The 23,963-nt window shown below is 42.6% G+C and overlaps 1 protein-coding gene across 4 annotated transcripts in view; it reads right to left on the reverse strand.

Annotated features, from left to right (window-relative positions):
- Nucleotides 1–23,963, reverse strand: part of RCOR1 (REST corepressor 1) — a 53,001-nt gene that overhangs the window by 11,998 nt on the left and 17,040 nt on the right. The window contains exons 1-5 of one of the 4 annotated variants that reach the window (XM_056545382.1): nt 23,124–23,240; nt 14,703–14,783; nt 8,970–9,022; nt 6,150–6,311; nt 4,240–4,358 (exon numbers count right to left, since the gene is read on the reverse strand). In XM_056545382.1, the coding sequence (XP_056401357.1) occupies nt 4,240–4,358; nt 6,150–6,311; nt 8,970–9,022; nt 14,703–14,745 (377 nt within the window). In that variant the 5' untranslated portion in view covers nt 14,746–14,783; nt 23,124–23,240. Of the gene's footprint in view, nt 1–4,239; nt 4,359–6,149; nt 6,312–8,969; nt 9,023–14,702; nt 14,784–23,123; nt 23,241–23,963 lie in introns of those variants that run through there. The other 3 variants (XM_056545383.1, XM_056545380.1, XM_056545381.1) reach the window with 3 other exon arrangements.

Genomic DNA, 23,963 nt, shown 5'->3' on the forward strand with positions numbered 1-23,963 from the left:
ATTGGGGGCTTAGTGCCAAGACCCCCTTGAAATGTCAGACATAGCTAGGTAAAGTGCACTTTTCTTCCTGGCTTAGTGCTTAGTATATCTGATTGCAGGAGACAAGCTCCACAGACCAGCGTTTCTCAACCAGTGTGCCTCCAGCTGTTGCAAAACTACAACTCCCAGCATGCCACTGCCATAAACTATAATGGACCTTATCTCCTGCAATCAGATGAACTAAGTGCTGAGCCAGGGAGTAAAGCCCTTCTTTACATAACAATGGGAGGGGGAGGGGGTCTCAACACAGAGACCCTGAACGATCTGTGCGACATGTCAAAAGTTTAATTCAAATGGCAGTAATGTTTTATAAGGGCTTGTCCAAGCTCTGGAAGATGGCAGCCATGTTTTTTTCCTAAAACAGCGCCATACTAACTCATAGATTGTGCGTGGTATGGCAACTCGGCATAATTTTTTTTTATATATAAACAAAAGAAGTCGCAATACCAGACATAGGGACAGGTTTCAAGAGGAAAGGAGAAATCTTTCGTGGCTACATGTAACAAACCCCTGCACACAGTGCAGCCATTTCTTTAAATAAAAAAAAAAATAAAAAAAATTAATTAAATTAAATTAAAATCAGGCATGTGCTCTGGTTTACCCTGGTAACAATAGAATTTATATGAGTCATTATGTATATGCTGCAGTATTACCTACCTCCCACTAGAATGTAAAGGACATGTGCAGCAAAAGACAACTTATCCCCTATCCACAGGATAAGTGTTTGATCGTGGGGGGTCCGAATGCTGGGATACCCCGTGATCTCCTGTACGGGGCTACGGCCCTGCCGCGGCTCTCCCATGCAGGTGGCATTCCGGCCGCAGCGTGACGTCACGGCCGACACACCTCTTCCACATATCTCTATGGGAGAGGCAGGGATGCAGCGTTCGTGCCTCCCCCATAGAACTGTATGTAGAGGGGGCGTACCGTCGACCTCAGAGAGGGCAATGCTACGCGCATTAGCCGTCCACAGAGCAGCATATTGCATAGATCGATGACATATTGCATACAAAATGGCTGCTGCAGCGGCTAAAGACAGAAAAGTAAAAAAAAAAATTTTAGGAAAATGTAAGTTGCCTTCTGGAAAGTTATATAACTTCTAGAAGCCAATGTGATGCCATTTTAAATTTGTAGGACTTCCGCTTTAACATGCCACAGCCAGGATATTAATACTGCCCCCCTGTGTCTGGGCACAGTTCTCACCCCTTTCCCAATAGAATTCAATGCTTGTTTACCGGGACAAGAGAGAAGTCGATTGAACGAGCATTTATGCATCTTAAGTCAGCATCAAAATACACTGCCTTGCAAAAGTATTCACCCCCTTTGACTTTTTCCACATTTTGTTACCTCACAACCTGGAAATAACATGGATTGTTCAGGATCTAGATAATTTAATTTACAGAACATACCCACAATTTTTTTTTTGTGAAGCAAATAATAAATAGGACAAAACATCAGAAAACGTCAATGTGCATAACTATTCACCCCCTAAAGTCAATCCTTTGTAGAGCCGCCTTTTGCAGCAAACACAGCTCCAAGTGGCTTTGGATAAGTCTCTATGAGCCGCCACATCTTACCACTGGGATTTTTGCCCATTCCTCCTTGCAAAACTGCTCCAGATCCTTCACGTTGGATGGTTGGAGCTTGTGAACACAATCTTTAAGTCTGTGCACAGATTTTCAATTGGATTGAGATCTGGGCTTGGACTAGGCCATTCCAACACATTTACAGGTTTCCCCCTAAACCACTCGAGTGTTGCTTTAGCAGTGTGTTTGGGGTCATTGTCCTGCTGGAAGGTGAACCTCTGTCCTAGCCCCAAATCATGCACAGAGTGGTGCAGGTTTTGCTCAAGATTATTCCAGTATTTAGCATCATTCATCTTTCCCTCCACTCTGACCAGTTTCCCAGTCCTGGCTGCTGGATGGTGTTCTTTGGGTGACGTGATGTGTTGGGTTCGCTCCAGACATTTTTTTTTCATGGCCTAAAAGTAGAATTTTAGTCTCATCAGACCAGAGCATCTTCCTCCATACATTTTGGGAGACTCCTTTGCATTTTTTGCAAACTCCCAACGTGCCTTTTTTTTTTTTTTATCAGAAAGTAATGGCTTTCTTCTGGACACACTGCCATAAAGCACAACTCTATGTGCTTATTGTCGTCCTATGTTCAGATCCTCCAGTCTCTGCTGTGAACTCTGCAGCTCCTCCAGGGTTACCTTAGGTCTCTGCACTGCCCCTCTGATTAATGCCCTCCTTGCCCGGTCTGTTTGTTTTGGTGGCCGGCCGTCTATTGGCAGGTTTACTGTTGTGCCATGTTCTTTCCATTTGGTTATGAGATTTGATGGTGATATAGAGAATATATATATATATATATATATATATATATATTTTTTTTTTTTTTTTTTTTTTATAACCTAACCCTGACTTGTACTTCTCAACAACATTGTCCCTTACTTGTTTGGAGAGTTCCTTGGTCTTCATGGCAGGGTTTGGTTACTGATGCCTCTTGCTTAGGTGTTGCAGCCTTTGGGCCCTTTCAAAAAAGGTGTGTATATGTAATGACAGATCATGTGACACAGATTGCACACAGGTGGACATCATTTCGCTAATTATGGGCCTTCTGAAGGTAATTTGTTGCACCAGAGTTTATGGGCTTCCAAACAAAGGGGGTGAATACATACGCACATGCCAATTTTCTGTTTTCTATTTCTAAACAGTAGATTTATTTATATATTTTTCTCATTTCACTTCAACTTATGCTGCATTCACACCACGTTTTTGCTATACAGTTCCCGAATATGTTTTCAATGTGAAAACCGTACGCATTGACGCCATTGAAAACCGTATGCCAAAAGATGCATCGGGTTTTGTCAGGTTTTTTCCTTTACCCAAAATTGTAGCCTACCATGGTTTTTAGTCCGAGTGAAAAACCTTATTAAACCGCATACGTTTTTTATTTTTTTTAAACATGGGAGTCAATGGGAACCATACAGAACCTTATGTGCGTACGGTTCCAACCGGTTTTCACCATACGGTTTTTGACTTTGCACAGCTTTTTTCTTGGAATTTCTATCAAACAAGTGAAACTTTATTCATAATGGAGTGAAAAGTTAAAAACCGATGCAACCGAACATCATTTTTAAGCTATATACGGTTTAAAATTTGTACACAAATACAGTTTAGTCCGGTTTTTAAGGAATCCGTTTTTCATCCAAAACCTGATACGGGAACTGTATTGCAAAAATGTGATGTGAATGCAGCCTTAGACTATTGTGTTCTGATTTATCACATAAAACTCAGATTAAGGGTGCGTTCCCACAGGGCGTAAATGCAGCGTATTTGATGCTGCGCAAAATTTACGGCAGCAGAGGGAACTATGCTGCGTATTCCTTGCTCACTATACACACAGGGCTTTCCGGCGGCAGCCCTATGCATGTAGTCAGTTTTGGAGGCGGAGCCACGTGTCACAGCCCCGCCTCCAAAACTCACTACACACATAGGGCTGCCACCGGAAAGCCCTGTGTGTATAGTGAGCAAGGATTTCGCAGCGTATTTCCCGCTGCTGCCATAAATTTTGTGCAGCGTCAAATACGCTGCATATACGCCCTGTGGGAACACGCCCTTACAAAACATTGAAGTTTAGGCTCTAATGTACCAAAATACGAAAAAAGTCAAGTGGGGGTGAGTACATTCAGCAAAACCCCTACGTGTAATTAACAAAGCCACAGACTGTCCGAATAATGCTGGCGCTCAGCTGAAAATAATGTTGCTATGGATATTTTCCCCCAGTGAATTGAAGACCATTCTAGCTTATTCCTGTAGGGATTAAGAAAAGGACACTTTTTGCTGTAAAATACAGCACTGGGGATAGAAAATACACCAATTAATGCGAAGCAGGGACGGTTGAAGAAGTGTAATTTTTTTTTTTGGGCGCGCGCTCCTCAGATTACAATCCTTGTCTTTATATGAATGACAAAACGAAGCACCACTGTTTCTTTGCAAAGACATTTTCTTTTTATCTTTTTTTTTTCCTTTCTGTACAATATATATCACTTATGATAACAAACATGTCCACTTTTGTGCCAAAGACATGAAAATCGTTCCTTTCGCAATTAAAGGCGCATTAGTGTTTTTCTCCACTGCACAAGTTCTTGTATAAGTCCTTGATAGAGCCATCTGTGCTCGCTTACAATCCTTCGCTTACCTTCCTTCGCGTTCACGTTTTTGCTTGCGTGCGTGGCGATCCATCACGCTGGTCTTGGATCTGGTCTTCTTCCATGAGTAGTAAAATTTGACTAGGCTGGCAATGGATTTATCGGGAAGCTGTGAGTAAAACAAAATGCAAAGATTTAGCGCACGGTAAATGGTGGTATAGGTGGATATGCATGGGGATATGTCCAGGACAAAGAGGCAGATTCGTGATAGAGAGTAAACGCTTTACCTATTTATTGTGTAACAACAGGTTTCCCAACCAGGGTGCCTCCAGCTGTTGCAAAACTACAACTCCCAGCATGCCCGGACAGCCTTTGGCTTAGGGACCTAGATGCCCACGACAAGGAAATAATTCTACCGCTATACAAATCACTAGTCAGACCACACATGGAATACTGTGTACAGTACTGGTCAGACCGCACATGGAATACTGTGTACAGTACTGGTCAGACCACACATAGAATACTGTGTACAGTACTGGTCAGACCGCACATAGAATACTGTGTACAGTACTGGTCAGACCACACATGGAATACTGTGTACAGTACTGGTCAGACCACACATGGAATACTGTGTACAGTACTGGTCTGACCACACATGGAATACTGTGTACAGTACTGGTCAGACCACACATGGAATACTGTGTACAGTACTGGGCACCAGTGTACAAGAAAGATATAGTGGAGCTGGAGAGGCTTCAAAGACGGCAACCAGGGTAATACGGGGAATGGGAGGACTACAGTACCCAGAAAGATTATCAGAATTAGGGTTATTTAGTTTAGAAAAAAGAAGGCTCAGGGGCGACCTAATAACTATGTATAAATATATCAGGGACCGTACAGAGATCTCTCCATGACCTATTTATACCCAGGACTGTATCTATAACAAGGGGGCATTCTCTACGTCTAGAGGAAAGAAGGTTTCTACACCAGCACAGACGGGGGTTCTTTACTGTAAGAGCAGTGAGACTGGAATTCTCTGCCTGAGGAGGTGGTCATGGGGAACTCTGTAGAAGAATTTAAAAAGGGGTCTGGATGCATTTTTGGAGAACAACAACATTACAGTTTATGGATTCTAGATTTATAAGGACAGAAAGTTGATCCAGGGATTTATTCTGATGCCATATTTGGAGTCGGGAAGGAATTTTTACCTCTAATGTGAGTTTTTTTTTTTGCCTTCCTCTGGATCAACTCCGTAGGGACTCATTAGGGATATGGGTTGAACTTTATGGACTCTGTTAACATAGTCACTTAGTAACATAGTTCATAAGATTGAAAAAAGACCAAACAAATGTTGTTAAGGAAGCACCAAAGTATGCACTAACAATAGGAAATGCAGTGAGAAAGTCCTGGGGGCCTTTAAAAGGGTACTCCACTGGCCAGCGTTCGGAACATTTAGTTGCTGCAGGGGTCGGCCACGCCCCCTCAATGCAAGTCAATGAGAGGGGACATGACGGCCCGCACACGCCCTCTCCCAAAGACTTCCATTGAGGGGTGTGGCCACGCTGGCCAGTGGAGTATCACTTTAATGAACCCCGGCCTGTCCATCCATACAAGCCTGGATCACGTCATAGTAATTCACTGTGATGGGTTCCCTCAGTTTCTCCCTTTGAATGAAGCGATCAGTACTGATCATGACCATCTCTAATACAAGCAGCAATACAGCAGCTAGATCAGTAAATTGATGAAATAGTGATCTGTAAACGGGACCTTTTTGACCCTTGCTTTAGCCTTGGGAATGTACAGTAACCTCTCAGGAGAGATCAGGCAATGCTTTGTTAGTATATAATGCAGTCTTGTAAACAATGATACGTAACACATCCCCCTGTATGGTCCCAGTGTAACTTTAACCAAGAGTTTATGGGCTTCGATGCAGCAAACAGTTTCCCTGCGTTGTTCTCACCATTTGCTGGATGCGGTGAAAGGTTTTTCCATGAAAGCTGAACGCTTGTTCAAACAGAACTTTATCCTCCACTGTCCATTCATCAGGAAACGGGGTAAAGTTAGGTAAATCAGCCAATGACTTCTCGATGTTGTGCTTGTGCCAGAAAAGCATTCCAAGAGCCTGCGAGGGAAGCGTGTAATCGTGTAAGCCATACTGGGACTATGAATGACACTTCACAAGTACGCTGCCAATGTTTACATATAACACACACACACGGGCACCACTAGTCCAATGGATAATCTTAGCAGAGGAACCGACAACATGGGAGAACACAGACAAATTCAATTTGATAGAAAACACTAACAGAAAATGTATTTCAGGGGATATCCTGCGTGTACCTCACCTAGGACCATTCGTATAGATCATCTGTTCACCTCCTCCTGCTCTATAACATGATACCTGCAGATTGTACTGTATTATATACACTGCTCAAAAATATAAAGGGAACACTAAGATAACACGTCGGAGATCTGAATGAATGAACTAATCGTATGAAATACTTTCATCTTTACATAGTTGACGCTGACAACAAAATCACACAAAAATTATCAATGGAAATCAAATGTATCACCCCATGGAGGTCTGGATATGGACTCACCCTCAAAATCACAGTGGAAAACCCCACTACAGGCTGATCCAACTTTATGTAATGTCCTTAATACAAGTCCCAATGAGGCTCAGTAGTGTGTGTGTGGCCTCCACGTGCCCGTATGACCTCCCTACAACACCTGGGCATGATCCTGATGAGGTGGAGGATGGTCTCCTGAGGGATGTCCTCCCAGACCTGGACTAAAGCATCCGCCAACTCCTGGACAGTCTGTGGTGGATGGAGCGAGACGTCCCAGATGTGCTCAATCGGATTCAGGGGAACGGGCGGCCAGTCCATAGCATCAATACCTTCCTCTTGTAGGAACTGCTGACACACTCCAGCCACATGAGGTCTAGCATTGTCTTGTATTAGGAGGATCCCAGGGCCAACCGCACCAGCATATGGTCTCACAAGGGGTCTGAGGATCTCATCTCGGTACCTAATGACAGTCAGGCTACCTTTGGCAAGCACATGGAGAGCTGTGCGGACCCCAAAGAAATGCCACCCCTCACCATTACTGACCCATTGCCAAATCGGTCATGCAGGAGGATGTTGCAGGCAGCAGAACGTTCTCCACTGTGTCTCCAGACTCTGTCACGTCTGTAACATGTCCTCAGTGGGAACCTGCTTTCATCTGTGAAGAGCACAGGGCGCCAGTGGTGAACTTGCCAATCTTTGTGTTCTCTGGCAAATGCCAAACGTCCTGCACAGTGTTTGACTGTAAAAACAAACCCCACCTGTGGATGTCGGGCCCTCATATCACCCTCATGGAGTCTGTTTCTGACCGTTTGAGTGGACACATGCACATTTGTGTCCTGCTGGAGGTCATTTTTCAGGGCTCTGGCAGTGCTCCTCCTGCTTCTCCTTGCACAAAGGTGGAGGTAGCGGTCCTGCTGCTGGGTTGTTGCCCTCCTACGGCCTCCTCCACGTCTCCTGATGTACTGGCCTGTCTCCTGGTAGCGCCTCCATGCTCTGGACACTACGCTGACAGACACAACAAACCTTCTTGCCACAGCTCGCATTGATGTGCCATCCTGGATGAGCTGCACTACCTGAGCCACGTATGTGGGTTGTAGACTCCGTCTCATGCTACCACTAGAGTGAAAGCACCGCCAGCATTAAAAAGTGACCAAAACATCAGCCAGGAAGCATAGGAACTGAGAAGTGGTCTGTGGTCACCACCTGCAGAACCACTCCTTTATTGGGGAGGGGTGTCTTGCCAATTGCCTATAATTTCCACCTGTTGTCTGTTCCATTTGCACAACAGCATGTGAAATTGGTTGTCAGTCAGTGTTGATTCCTGAGTGGACAGAGTGATTCCACAGAAGTGTCAGTGACTTGGAGTTACATTGTGTTGGTTAAGTGTTCCCTTTAGTTTTTTGACAATGGCAGGAGGAGACTTCTGGATGTGGAGGGATTCAACGGCTCAGACCAGGAGCAGACACGTCATGTAGGTAGGAAGGTAGCTTTATTAAAACAATGCAACGCGTTTCACCGCAGGTGCGGCTTCATCAGGCAGTTGCCTGATGAAGCCGCACCTGCGGTGAAACGTGTTGCATTGTTTTAATAAAGCTACCTACCTGACGTGTCTGCTCCTGGTCAGCGCTGTTGAATCCCTCCACATCCAGAAGTCTCCTCCTGCCATTGTCTTGCTCGGATGGGAAGGCTGCAGACTGGACCCGTCTCTCACTCACTCTGACCACTGTTGTGTGTGAGCTTACACAACCGCATTTGGTAAGAGCCTTTTCTACTACATTTGTGGACCCCATACCTGCGGTATTCCACTATGGAACGCTCTTTCCTCTCTTTTTAGTTTTTTGAGCAGTGTATATCATCTGCTCACCAAATCCTGCTCTATAATATGTTACCTACAGATTGTACTGTATTGTATATTTCATCTGCTCACCTACTGTATGCTCATCTAAGCATTGCTTTACCTATTGTGTAACACCGTGCTTCCCAACCAGGGTGCCTCCAGCTGTTGCAAAACGACAACTCCCAGCATGCCCGGACAGCCTTTGGCTGTCCGGGCATGCTGGTAGTTGTTGTTTTGTAACAACTAGAGGCACACTGGCCTACACGGTGCTGACCATTCCTACAAGCATGGCAGCTGCAAAGACATATTTATGATACAGGTGTAGAAAAATAAAAGATAAAACCTGACGGCATCAGTACAAATAATCCATTACCTGCTCCATGTTGTAGCCGTGTTTCTCTTTTGCAACAGAAATATATTCATCCACTGGGGAGGGGAAAAAAAAAAAAAAAAAAAAAAAAAAGGAGGTTACATTAACGCATACAATGAAAATCCTACGATCAGCATATAAATTCTTCTAGGGTTCCTCAAAAGGCATTTCTGCCAGTGAAAGTGATTATGTTTCCAGCATGTCTTTGTCTTAAAGTGGTATTCCACTGGAAAAAAAAAAAAATTTTAATCAACTGGTGCCAGAAAGTTACAAACAGATTTGCAAATTACTATTAAAAAAAAAAAAAATAAATAATAATAATAATAATAATAATAATAATAATAATAATAATAAATAATCCTTCCAGTACCTATCAGCTGCTATCATCCACAGGAAGTGCTTTTCTTTTTGAGTTTCCTTTCTGCCTGACCCCAGTGCTCTCTGCTAACACCCCTCTGAGCAGTTCCTTAAATGGACAGAGGTGTCGGCAGAGAGCACTGTGGTCAGGCAGAAAGGAAGTTAAAATATATATATATATATATATATATATATATATATATATATATATATATATATATAAATAAAAACTTCCTGTGGATCATACAGCAGCTGATAAGTACTGGAAGGATTAAAAAATGTTAATAGAAGTAATTTACAAATCTGTTTAACTTTCTGGCACCAGTTGATTAAATCTGTTTTCCAGTAGAGTACCCCTTTAAACCTTTGCACAGAATATTGGGGGGGGGGTTCACACCAAAACATTTCATAGAGACGACGACTGCTGCTTTGATAATATAGTCGTGTAAGGACACATGATGAACACTTCTGTCAACCCTAACACGATGCATAAAAATTCTTGATCGCATAAAGAGACGAAAATGCTGCAGAACGGTGCTGAAAGCAGAAAACTCCAGAAATGTGTCTTATACACGTGCAGAAACTGACCTACTGTATGGATGTGCAACCTATCTGAATGATCAGGAATTTGCTGCATATTCAATTTAATAGAAGTTAAAATGGGAAATAAAATGTAACCTTGTAGCTTTTGCTTCAAATCTGCACAATTTGGTGAGGATTTCTTGTGCAGATTTGTTGCAGAAATTTTCAACAGCAAATCTGTTCTGTGAGCATTAAAAAAGGAGTTATCCAGGATTAGAAAAACAGAGCTGATCTCTTACATATACAGCACCACACCTGTATTGCGAACAAAGTCGCAATATCACAAACAACCTGAGGACAGTGGTGGTGCTGTTTTTTTTTTTGGAAGAAGTTAGCTCTTTTTCTATTCCTGGATACACCATTTAATGCCTTAAAAAGGATACCTGTCCCCCTGATCCCCCACACTAAACCCAAAACACTGGGTTACAGAGTGGGTGACCAGGAGTCCAACAAGGTGTAACTTACCAAAATCGGTCCAGTGGTTCCTTTCATATTGCCTGAAGAATTTCCTTTGCTCCATTGAGTTAATTGCATGCAGGAGGCGGGGCCCAGCCAGCTGCCCACCCCCTGCTTTTAGCCTCCTCTACTGCCGGCCCCTCTATTATAATAATCAGCGACTCTACGTCCTAGTGACGTGTCGCATGTCACGTGAGCGCATGTGCTCCTTGCTTTAAGCGCTGCGCTCATGTGACATGTGGCTCACATCACTAGGACGTTGAGTCGCTGAATATGATAAGAGGGGCCGGCAGTAGAGGAGGCTTAAAGAAACAGGGGCGGGCAGCCGGCTGGGCCCCGCCTCCTGTGCGCAATTAACTCAATGGAGCAAAGGAAATTCTCGGGGAAATATCAAAGGACCAATTTTGGTAAGTGACACCTCGTTGGACTCCTGGTCACCCACACTATAACCTAGTGCAGACATAGGCAACCTTCGGCACTGCAGATGTTTTGGACTACATCTCCCATGATGCTTTGTCAGCATTTTGGCTGGAAACACATCATGGGAGATGTAGTCCAAAACATCTGCAGTGCCGAAGGTTGCCTATGCCTCACCTAGTGTATTGGGTTTAGTGTGGGTGATTAGGGTGACCGATTTCCTTTAAAGCAGTGTTTTTCAAACAGAGTGTCTCCAGCTGTTGCAAAACTACAACTCCTTGCATGCCTAGACAGCTGTTTGAAAAACACGGCTTTAAAAATGGCAAGTATCGGCTTCAGGCTGCTCAAATAGGTAGGTGAGACTGAAAATTCAGAAAGGAACTGTGAAATAAATATATATATATAGCTCCATTAGTGACCTAACAAAATGTCAAACAGAAAAACCAAAATAGAAAATGATGATTTGCCCACAGGGCACGACACAATGTTCGAGTAATGTGCGATTTGGGACTGGAACGCCTGCAGCAAGACACCGTGCAATGTGACTCATACACAGTCCCTGACTGCCATCTGCTGGCAGAACACAGAATGCAGCACACACTGTCATGGGGAGATTTATGCAACCGTCTAAAAAAGAAAAAGACTCTCTTGCTGACAGCAACCAATTAGAGTGCAGCTTTGAGCTCAGATTGGTTGCTATCGGCAACAGTTTTTTTCCCCCATAAACCTGCCCATAGTCTGGTTAATGTGACAAAAATTGAAAAATTAAAGTATTTAGAGTGAAATATAACTATTCATGCATGCCCGGACAGCCAAAGGGCATGTTGGGAGTTGTACATTTGCAACAGCTGGAGGCACACTGATTGGGAAACACTAATTTAAAAACGCAAAAAGCTACATTACAAGACCAAAAGTGCAATGTAGTCCAGCCACCCCTCGTTTTTCAAACTGTGCATGTTAAAGGGGTTATCCAGAAATTTTTATTTATTTTTTATCCCCTTAAGGACACAGACAATTTTATTTTTAAGTTTTCGTTTTTTTTCCTCCTCAACTTCAAAAAATCATAACTTTTATATTTTCATCCACAGACTAGTATGAGGGCTTGTTTTTTTGCGCAACCAGTTGTCTGTTGTAATGCCATCACTCACTTTACCATAAAATGTATGGTGCAACCAAGAAAATACTATTTGTGTGGGGGGGAAAAAAAAATAACGCAATTTTGCAAATTTTGGAAGGTCTTGTTTTCACGCCGTACAATTTATGGTAAAAATTACATGTGTTCTTTATTCTTTGGGTCAATACGATTAAAATGATACCCATAATAACAGACTTTCCTATTACTGTTGCGCAAGAAAGAAAAAAAAAAAAAAAAAACGCTAACTTTTTAACCAAATTAGTACGTTTAAAATCCCCCTATTTTGAAGACCTATAACTTTCATTTTTCCGTATAAGCGGCGGTATGAGGGCTCTTTTTTTGCATTGCCGTGATCTGTATTTTTTAGTGATACCAAATTTGCTTATATAAAACTTTTAATTCCTTTTTTTTGGGGGGGAATAAAAAGTTATAAAAAAGCGGCTATTTTGGACTTATTTTTTTACGTTCACGCCGCTCACCGTATGGTATCATTAACATTTTATTTTTACGTACGCTGCGATACCAAATATGTATATAAAATATTTTTTTCAACACTTTTTGGGGGTGAAATAGGGAAAATGGGACAATTTACGTTTTTATTGGGGGAGGGGGGTTTTTCACATTTTTTTAACTTAGTTTTTTTTACTTTTTACACTTTAATATTCCCCATAGGGGACTATTTATAGCAATCATTCGATTGCTAATACTGTTCAGTCCTATGTATAGCCTACGAGTCTTTGACAAAGCAGAGTCCATCGGTGAAACGTTGGACAGGCTAACAATGCGATTTTACCTAGCAGAGTTTTATACCGACAATAACTCAGTAGTATTCTCAACTGAATGCAAATCCCTCCATCTAGTTACCACTGCGGCGATATAGATACTAAGCAGCGTATCACACACTAAAGTCAAATGTGATGTGCATTCTGACACTTAATCATTAATGCAGCAGCATTGGATCGGTAGCACTCTGTTTTTAAATTAGTTTGCACTTTTGGGTTTTATGCTCTACAGAGCTTAATAAAGTTTACAAGTATTAGGGGGGGTTTCCTAGTTTGGGGCATCAGTCTGAGGGTTTACCCTCATTAGTGTTTATTCTTTATTCGCTATGTATAGGACATAGCACTGATCAGGGTTATTGGACATCGTCTACTCGAAGGCAGATCAGAGCAGAAGACGCCGGGAAGGCAGCCGAGGCAGGTGAGGGGATCTCCGTCTGCCGTGCTGGATGATCGGATCGCCGTGGTAGCGCAGCAGGCGATCCGATCATCCAATTTAGTGACCTCGATGCTGCAGATGCTGTGATCTGTATTGATCACAGCATCTGAGGGGTTAATGGCAGACATCCGCAGGATCTCAGATGTCCGCCATTACCGGCGGGTCCCTGGCTGCGATCAGCAGCCGGGACCTGCCGCGCATGATCCTGGAATCGCTCTGATGCTTGCGGTTATGCTTAGGACGTAAATGTACGTCCTGGTGCGTTAAGTACCAGCTCACCAGGACGTACATTTACGTCCTGCATACTTAAGGGGTTATAAATCAACTGGCTCCAGAAAGTTAAACAGATATGTAAATTACTTTTATTAAAAAATCTTAAAGGGGTATTCCAGGCAAAAACTTTTTTTTATATATCAACTGGCTCCGGAAAGTTAAACAGATTTGTAAATTACTTCTATTAAAAAATCTTAATCCTTCCAATAGTTATTAGCTTCTGAAGTTGAGTTGCTGTTTTCTGTCTAACTGCTCTCTGATGACTCACATCCCAGGAGCTGTGCAGCTCCTATGGGGATATTCTCCCATCATGCACAGCTCCCGGGACGTGACATCATCATTGAGTAGTTAGACACAAAACTTCAGAAGCTAATAACTATTGGAAGGATTAAGATTTTATAATAGAAGTAATTTTCAAATATGTTTAACTTTCCGGAGCCAGTTGATATATAAAAAAAAAGTTTTTGCCTGGAATACCACTTTAATCCTTTCAGTACTTTTCTAAGTACTGTCCAGAGAAGAAGCAGAGTAGAAGCAAATCCCCATAGCAAACCACTTCTACTCTGTGCAGTTCCCGAAACAAGCAGAGATGTCAGCAGAGAGCACTGTTGTCAGACAAAAAAGAACATCTCAACTTCAGCAGCTGATAATTATTGGAAGGATTAAGATTTTTTAATAGAAGTAATTTACAAACCTGTTTAACTTTCTGGAGCCAGTTGATATATAAATATCAAAAATATTTTTTTCCTAGATTACCCCTTTAAACTGTGCAAAACTACAACTCCAAGCATGCCCTGACAGCCTTTGGCTGTCCGGGCATGCTGGGAGTTGTAGTTTTGCAACAGCTACAGACACACTGTTTTGAAAACCTTGTTATAGAGCAATGTTCTCCAAGCGGCTCCTAAGAGCCATCATAGGCCATGCTGGGTGTTGTAGTGTTGCAACATAATAAGCATTAGAAGTATATATAAAGAAAAAAAAAAAAAAATGAATAAGGATTTATAGCCTGTGGCTTTCCCGGTGTTGCAAAACTACACTTCCCATCATGCCACGGCGGCATTCATAACGTTGAAAACTACAACTTTCATGCCTTCACAGGCATGCTGAGAGTTGTAGTTGTACGACATAATGCATTGTTCTATACAGGGGCAGGTGCTTGCAAACCTGTGGCTTTCCAGCTGTTGCAAAACTACAACTCCCATCAAGTCATTACAGCCTAAGGACATAATGGGAGTTGTTTTGCAACAGGTAAAAAGCCACAGGTTGAATAAAGTCAATATAGAGGAACAGATACTTACATTTGGCTTCAGATAAATTCTGATTAGGTGACCACACCAACATGCCGAGGTTCTCCCGCTCCTGACATGTCTTTGCCACTTCTGTAGGGGGGGGAAAAAAATGTCATACTATATATACACATGAATCAATAAAAACAATACAAATACTAACAATATATAAAAATCTGTTTTTTCTGCAATCGGGAGACTAAACAATACTGACAGCAGTTTGTGTCATGGAAAAAAAAAAACTTTGCATAAATCAATATCAAAAGCAAATATAAGAGACTTTGTAATATATCTTAAAACAAAAATGCTTCTTTCGCCCGTTATCAAGCTTCTTCCCTCTTCCCTAAACTCACTCTAAAAATCATCACAGCTTTGTCCTGTGTTTTAAGGGGTATTCCAGGAGAATATATATATATATATATATATATATATATATATATATATATATATATATATTCTCCTGGAATACCCCTTTAAACACAGGACAAAGCTGTGATGATTTTTAGAGTGAGTTTAGGGAAGAGGGAAGAAGCTTGATAACGGCGCCGGAAAGTTAAACAGATTTGTAAATGATGACTTCTATTAAAAAATCTTAATCCTTCCAATAGTTATTAGTAGAGATGAGCGAACTTACAGTAAATTCGATTCGTCACGAACTTCTCGGCTCGGCAGTTGATGACTTATCCTGCCTAAATTAGTACAGCCTTCAGGTGCTCCGGTGGGCTGGAAAAGGTGGATACAGTCCTAGGAAAGAGTCTCCTAGGACTGTATCCACCTTTTCCAGCCCACCGGAGCACCCGAAAGCTGAACTAATTTATGCAGGATAAGCCATCAACTGCCGAGCCGAGAAGTTCGTGACGAATCAAATTTACTGTAAGTTCGCTCATCTCTAGTTATTAGCTTCTGACGTTTTCTGTCTAACTGCTCAATGATGATGTCACGTCACGGGAGCTGTGCATGATGGGAGAATATCCCCATAGGAACTGCACAGCTCCCGGGATGCGAGTCATCAGAGAGCAGTTAGACAGAAAACAACAACTCAACTTCAGAAGCTAATAACTATTGGAAGGATTAAGGTTTTTTAATAGAAGTAATTTACAAATCTGTTTAACTTTCCGGAGCCAGTTGATATATAAAAAAAAGTTTTGGCCTGGAATACCCCTTTAAGAGACAAGCAATACAAGTCTATAGAGGAGGGGGAAGAGGGAGTTTCACGCCCACCAGGTCTGGGAGAACTGCAAATTATAGGTGAAACACACAGAGCAGAAATCTGCTAAAATATACCATATACAAGTTATATAATTGCCACAAAGTGCTGCTCCTTATGTACACATATAGGGCAGTGCATCCTGGAAAATTACCTGAAATAAAAAGTACGCTGTAAAACTTAACCTTCAAAACATAATAGTTCACACAGAGCCAGAGCATCCTGTGCGTCACCTATATATACCATGCAGATTCATCAATTTGACTATACTACAGGGGCTGTAAAGTTAGTGTAGTTCATAATATAGTGTCTGTACCTGTGTGTGATGGTTTTCTCACAATTCTTCTGTGATTTTCACCCCACTATTTATTTTTAATAGCAAACAAAATTACTGTTGTGTCAGATTTTTCCAAGCTTACAATGCGGCTGAGACCTGACATCGCTAGTCAGCTGATGACAGGGAGTCTGTCTGCTTCAATGGGTGGAGAGATCACTTGGTGGGAGAGAGGTCAATCTGCTACTAATGCAACAGCTGTAGGCACCCTGATTGAAAACCACAGGTCTTTTGAATGGATGCAGCTCATTTATGTTTCAATGGGTGGGGTGCCTGATGTGTGGGAGGGAGGAAAATTGAATCATGGGATTTGTAGTCAAACAAGAAAACTGAAAACAGGAAATACAAGTTCACAGAAAGCTAGCCAGTGTTATGGTAATATCACAGCATAGCCATTTAGCCTCAAGACAAGCGCAGATCCTTCCTAAGCATGTCCATTACTGTCTGCCAGGTACGTACTAAAATCACCTTATGGTGGAGAACCCCTTTAATGCATACTAAGAGTTTATTGCCTGGAAAAGGTCACCAAAGAATGTAAACTGTGTACTAATATGTTTAGTACAACAATAATACAGAGCAGGACATATACATACATATCATCATCCTACTACATCACCATTTCTTTTTACAAAGCTATTGAGGTGCAGAAAACAAAAACAAACAAATAGAAAAAACAACCCCCAGTCCTTCTGGACTTTTCCTGTGCAGAGACTAACATCATAAATTCATAAATGTAAGAAATCATAGTTTCCAATCTTCAGTAAAAACTGTGCAGGACTTCCAGCATTTGCCTGTAGAGGGCGCAGTGTACACACTATGGAAAGATCCTGCTCAGCATCAGATACAATAAACAATAAATTCAACCACTGATCTGTATTTGTGGTATGTAGAAGGATCTGCAGATTATAAACGTTCAAGACGTATAAAGACTACAAACAGGTACAAAGAAATTCTGTATAAGAAATATCTTAAACTCTTTCTACAGCTCTGAGGTTTAATACAGGATACCTAATGTCATGTGTGTACAATACACAGTGACTGCACCAGCAGAATAGTGAGTACAGCTCTGGAGTATAATACAGGATAAGTAATGTATGTACACAGTGACCTCCCCAGCAGAATAGTGAGTGCAGCTCTGGAGTATAATACAGGATAAGTAATGTATGTACACAGTGACCTCACCAGCAGAATAGTGAGTGCAGCTCTGGAGTATAATACAGGATAAGTAATGTATGTACACAGTGACCTCCCCAGCAGAATAGTGAGTACAGCTCTGGAGTATAATACAGGATATAACTCAGGATCAGTACAGGATAAGTAATGTAATGTATGTACACAGTGACCTCACCAGCAGAATAGTGAGTACAGCTCTGGAGTATAATACAGGATATAACTCAGGATCAGTACAGGATAAGTAATGTAATGTATATACACAGTGACCTCACCAGCAGAATAGTGAGTGCAGCTCTGGAGTATAATACAGGATATAACTCAGGATCAGTACAGGATAAGTAATGTAATGTATGTACACAGTGACCTCACCAGCAGAATAGTGAGTGCAGCTCTGGAGTATAATACAGGATATAACTCAGGATCAGTACAGGATAAGTAATGTAATGTATGTACACAGTGGCAAATATCAATCTTCCTTTGCTAGTCACGAAGATCTACACAGCCAAATGGCAAGTGGTGAAATACTGTGCAGATAACCAGGGTGTTAGAGGTCAATACTTTAATGATTTAGTTGAGCAGTAAGTTGCATTGAGCAGTGCAGATGTCTCCTGTACAGATCCCTGACCTAACACCGACATCTCCAGACTAGGAAACAGAGTATACAAGCTATGCGATTACCGACTCCTGCGCTCAGTCAGGGCGGCCCTAGAATAACGTCTGATAAATAATTTAACAACAGGTCGTCTACCTGATACACAACCAGCCACGTCGCGTGCCGTCCATCTGCCTATTGCAGTGTTTCCCCCAACCAGGGTGCCTCCCAGCTGTAGCAAAACCACAACTCCCAGCATGCCCAGACAGCCAAAGGCTGTCTGGGCATGCTGGGAGTTGTAGTTTTGCAACAGCTGGAGGCACCCTGGTTGGGGAAACACCGGCCTATTGTCTGTGCTGCAGTACACGGGTGTTCAGACAGTGCAGCGAGTATCACTGCAGTTTGGACTGATGCCATTTATAGGAATGTATTCTTTCTAACATCAGATTAAGAAAACCTATTTCATGGCTACAATTCAATATCCAAACCTAGATATTCGATTCTATAGGTCCCCACAATAGGGTCCTGTACATTCACATCCAGCAGCCGGGAGAATTGTTATGCAGCTGCACTTTATAGTTTCAGGCTGTATTCAAACATTGTAGTATTGTTGCAAAATTGTGGATAAAACATTGTAGCGACAATACAGCAATGAAACTACAACTCAGTAACAACCATGATTGGCCTTTAAAGGGACAGTAACCCCTAAAATCCATCTGCTGGAAGGAGAAGGAGACGACGACGACAGCGACGACGGAAGACAACAACAACAACAACCAGATTCCACAGCCCTGTACACTGTTAGCAGCCAGTGCAGGGTGGTTCCATGCTGACCGTCAGGTTTCGCAACAAAAATCAATGGTAAATTAACCCCCTCCTCCCTGAATTACTGCAATTTGGATGAGATATCGCTCAACCAGACACCCTCCTCATTGAAGCAAGGAGCCCCATTGAGAGCTACAGTAGGGAAGTGTAGAGTTACACAGGCAGCAATGCATTAAAAAGGCAGAGACTGACATTTGCAATAGCTCACCCCATGCATAGGTCACCCTTTATATAGATTAAGTGTATAATTACATTAAATGTTGGCACCCCTGACATTTTTCAAGAAAATGAAGTATTTCTCACAGAAAAGGATTGCAGTAACACATGTTTTGCTATACACATGTTTATTCCCTTTTGTGTTTATTTAAACTAAACCAAAACACAGAGGGAAAAAAATTAATGTCACCAAACTCCAGAAATGGGCTGGACAAAATTATTGGAACTCCATATTTGGTTGCACACCCTTTGGAAAAAATAACTGAAATCAGTGTCTTCCTATAACCATCAATAAGCTTCTTACACCTCTCAGCCGGAATGTTGGACCACTCTTCCTTTACAAACTGCTCCAGGTCTCTTATTGGAAGGCGCCTTTTCCCAAGAACAATTTTAGGATCTCTCCACAGGTGATCAATGGGATTTAGATCTGGACTCATTGCTGCCACTTCAGAACTCTCCAGCACTTTGTTGCCATCCATCTCTGGGGCTTTTTGACGTATGTTTGTGGTCAGTGTCCTGCAGGAAGACCCAAGATCTTGGACGCAAACCCAGCTTTCTGACAATCCTCAGATTTGGTAATCCTCAGATTTCATGATGTCTTGTACACATTCAAGGCCCCCAGTGCCAGAGGCAGCAAAACAACCCAAAACATCACTGACCTCCACCATATTTCACTGTAGGTACTGTGTTCTTTTCTTTGTAGGCCTCATTCCGTTTTCGGTAAACAGTAGAATGATGGGCTTTACCAAAAAGCTCTATCTTGGTCTCATCTGTCCACAAGATGTTTTCCCAGAAGGATTTTGGTAACTCAAGTTCATTTTTTATGTCTCTGTCAGCAGTGGGGTCCTCCTGGGTCTCCTCCATAGTGGGGTCCTCCTGGGTCTCCTCCATAGTGGGGTCCTCCTGGGTCTCCTCCATAGTGGGGTCCTCCTGGGTCTCCTCCATAGTGGGGTCCTCCTGGGTCTCCTCCATAGTGGGGTCCTCCTGGGTCTCCTCCATAGTGGGGTCCTCCTGGGTCTCCTCCATAGTGGGGTCCTCCTGGGTCTCCTCCATAGCTTTTCATTTCATTTAAATATCGACGGATATTTCACGCTGACACTGATGCTCCCTGAGCCTGCAGGACAGCTTGAATATCTTTGGAACTTGTTTGGGGCTGCTTATCCACCATCCGGACTACCCTGCGTTGACACCTTTCATCAATTCTTCTCTCCCGTCCACACCCAGGGAGATTAGTTACAGTGCCATGGGTTGCAAACTTCTTGATAATGTTGCGCACTGTGGACAAAGACAAATCTAGATCTCTGGAGATGGACTTGTAACCTTGAGATTGTTGATATTTTCCCACAATTTTGGTTCTCAAGTCCTCAGACAGTTCTCTTCTCCTCTTTCTGTTGTCCATGCTTAGTGTGACACACAGACACACAATGCAAAGACTAAGTGAACTTCTCTCCTTTTTATCTGCTTTCAGGTGGGATTTTTATATTGCCCACACCTGTTACTTGCCCCTGGTGAGTTTAAAGGAGCATCACATGCTTGAAACAATCTTATTTATCCACAATTTTGAAAGGTTGCCAATAACCCATCCCATTTTTGGAGTTTGGTGACATTATGTCCCATTTGCTTTTTTTCCCTCCTTTTTTTAGTTTAGTTCCAATACACACAAAGGGAATAAACATGTGTATAGCAAAACATGTGTTACTGCAATCCTTTTCTGTGAGAAATATTTCATTTTCTTGAAAATTTTCATTGGTGCCAACATTTACGGCCATGGCGATTATATATACACACATACATACATTGCTCTTTAATATACTCTGCCTTCTTAGGTTTACCTCCAGTGTGGTCTTGCACCATTATATTAAGACGCCTTACAGAAGATGTAAGTCAAAATACGACTGTTTGCTTCCTAAGATCATCTTTTCTTATACATATTTTAACATATAGCAAAGAGCCTTTATGGTGATGAAGAAGTAGCCGGGATAGCGTAAACAGAGATCGATACATGGAAGAGCACGGAGCCGCACATTACATCCTCCTGAAGGCACGAGGGCGACAATGTGAAAAGGAGCATTAATGGTGGAGGACCGGAGAGATCATATACATACATATCGTATATGCTGAATAATTGGCGATCGATTCGTATTAATGGCCCGCGAGTCTCATCGCTCAATATCGGATGATAAGACTCCGGAAAACCTCCCAGAGGTAACAAGATAAACGCTCGTCATACAGGGAATTTCTGGGATTAGTAAGAGACAAGGAGCCATACGGGTGTAGTTATATCCATATAATTATCGGAACAAAAACATTTCTCCGTTTCATTCCCTTGAGCTACAGGTAGAAAAATACAAAAGAGAAAAAAAAAAACTCCCTCAATTTCCCAACAAGTGTGCCTCCAGCTGTTACAAAAATACAACTCCCAGCAAGTAAATATAATGCACTTGGAAAACTACAACTCCCAGCATTCTAGGCATATGGCAAAGAAATATATAATCGTCTAGATCAGCATTTCTCAACCAGTGTGTCTCCTGCTGTTGCAAAACTACAACTCCCGGCATGCCCAGACAGCCTTTGGCTGTCTGGGCATGCTGGGAGTTGTAGTTTTGCAACAGTTGGAGGCGCGCTGGTCGGGAAACACTAGCAGTAGAACGAAGCTCTTCTAGATGTATGTAAAAAAACATTTTTTAATGAGACGTAATGCGTTCTGGGTGAAATTATCTTAATCACTGAGCGAAAACAGGAAATATTACGAGTCTGTGTCAAGATCACAAACATTCCTTCCTAGAGCCCTGTTTACACTTTGTTTTGATGCGAAATCTGCACCCAAATCCAGTAACAAACTGCATCCAATACATGGGAAAAAGAGGGGGGGGGGGGGGGGGTGTCCAGCAACCTCGGTCACATGCTAGGAACACATCTGCATAAAGGTTTCTGTCCATCTATAGAAACAACATGTAACTTATTTCCACTTATTTCTCCTGGTTGCCATTAGAATATTGGAGACTAATTTGTGGCACATCTGCAGCAAAAGCCACAACCTGGAAACAAATAGATTTAAAAGCAATGTGTGAACACAGAAATATACATATAAGTGTGTACATTTTTTTTTGTGAATAATAATTAATAAATAAATAAGATTTAAAAAAAAAAAATAACTGGTTCGCTATTTTCTAACTTTGTTTTAATTCCTTACCTAACAAAGTATACAAGTCAATGGGAAAAAAAATTACATGTCTACCAGTTAAGTTTGTCTTAGAGAAGTACTCTCGGTACCCCCCTCCCCTTGATATAGCTGGATGGGAGGGGTATAACTACTATATATCCTGATCCCATTGAGAGCTGCAGTATACAGATAGAGCTGGGAGGGGAGGTGTACAACTGCTATACATCTACATTCCATAGACATTGCAGCACTTCACTTAAAAAGGACAAATGCAGCCATAACTTATACACTATCCACAGGATAGGGGATAAGCATTTGATCGCGGGGGGGTCCGACTGCTGGGACCCCTGTGACCTCTCAAATGGGCCCTGGCATTACCCCCCCTTCCCATACAGTTCTATGGGAGAGGCAGGAACGCCGCTTCCCCGCCTCTCCCATAGAACTACATGGAGGAGGCGTGTCGGCCGCGGCGTCATGCACGGGAGAGCAGGGGCCCCAAGCAGGAGATTGTGGTGGGTCCCAGCGTTCGGATCCCCAGCGGTCAGACACTTATCCCCTAGCCTGTGGATAAGTTGTTACGGCTGCATATTTCTTTTAAAAGGAGAAGTCTTGTGGTGAATAACATATCTAACTCTAGGATAGCGGGGGTCCGACTGCTGGGACCCGTCCTCCGCGATCTCCTGTATGGAGCCCCAGCTCTTCTCCGGAGCGGCACGTCACACTGACGCGGGGTCTTCACGCACGCTCTATATAGCTCTATGACAGAGCCAAAAATAGCCAAACGGCTCTCCTATAAAGATATATGGAGAGGGCAAGGCGGCCCCCGCTTTGTGCCCCGGTGGTTGGACCCCCAGCAATCTAAAAGTCATCCCCTATTCTGTTTTTTTTTCACCAAGACTTTAAATAAAGAAGAACTACAATGCAAGTCACAGCCAAGAGTGGCGCTGTTTCTCTTGATCTTGGTAGGAGTTGATCTCTGGAATCCCTGCTCCAGACTTGAGGTTGTGCGTCCTCACACAGGCATGCCAATACAGGACCCTATACAACCGCAGGACGATCTATGACCTCACCAGGAGTCACCGCCAGAAGACTCTGCTCTTACAAATCATTCCGTCATATCTTTTCATAGCTCATCTTCAAAGGAGTCCAGAGCCATTAAACTTCGTGTTGGTAACCTGCGGCAGATCTGCTCTTAACAGGAAGTCAAACGGGGAGACTTCCAGGAAAGCATTGATTTACCTTTCACCCCTGACAGAAGGTCTATAGATAAGACCTAGATCAAACCGTCCTTGGAAAAGAAAAAACACTTCATTAAAGGGGTACTCCACCCCTAGACATCTTATCCCCCATCTAAATAGGAAATCAATGTGGAAAATCAATGAATCCGGCTTCTAATTCATGGTAATATTCTGTAATTTTACTAATCAGATAAAAACTCCATTAAACAGGTCCAAGACGTGTGGCAAATCCAACAACACGTACTGTAGAAACCTAGAAGGGTTCGTTCATCCCTGGAAATTTGAGCAAAACTACAACTCTCAGCACAGCCTAACCACCTGTCTGGACATGCTGGGAGTTGTAGTGTTGCAACAGCTGGAGGCACCCTGGTTGGTAAACACTGCCCTATCCTGACAAGTTAAATCTTACTAGTTCTATTCGATCCCCCTCCTTACTCTTGAGTTAAGCGGCACCACGGATCTGTTAGCCGCTTATGTCCTTTACATTTATACAAACTTAAATTGCGGTTGGGGGGGGGGGGGGGG

The sequence above is a fragment of the Hyla sarda genome, chromosome 11 (genome assembly GCF_029499605.1).
Source record: "Hyla sarda isolate aHylSar1 chromosome 11, aHylSar1.hap1, whole genome shotgun sequence".
Lineage (NCBI taxonomy): Eukaryota > Metazoa > Chordata > Amphibia > Anura > Hylidae > Hyla > Hyla sarda.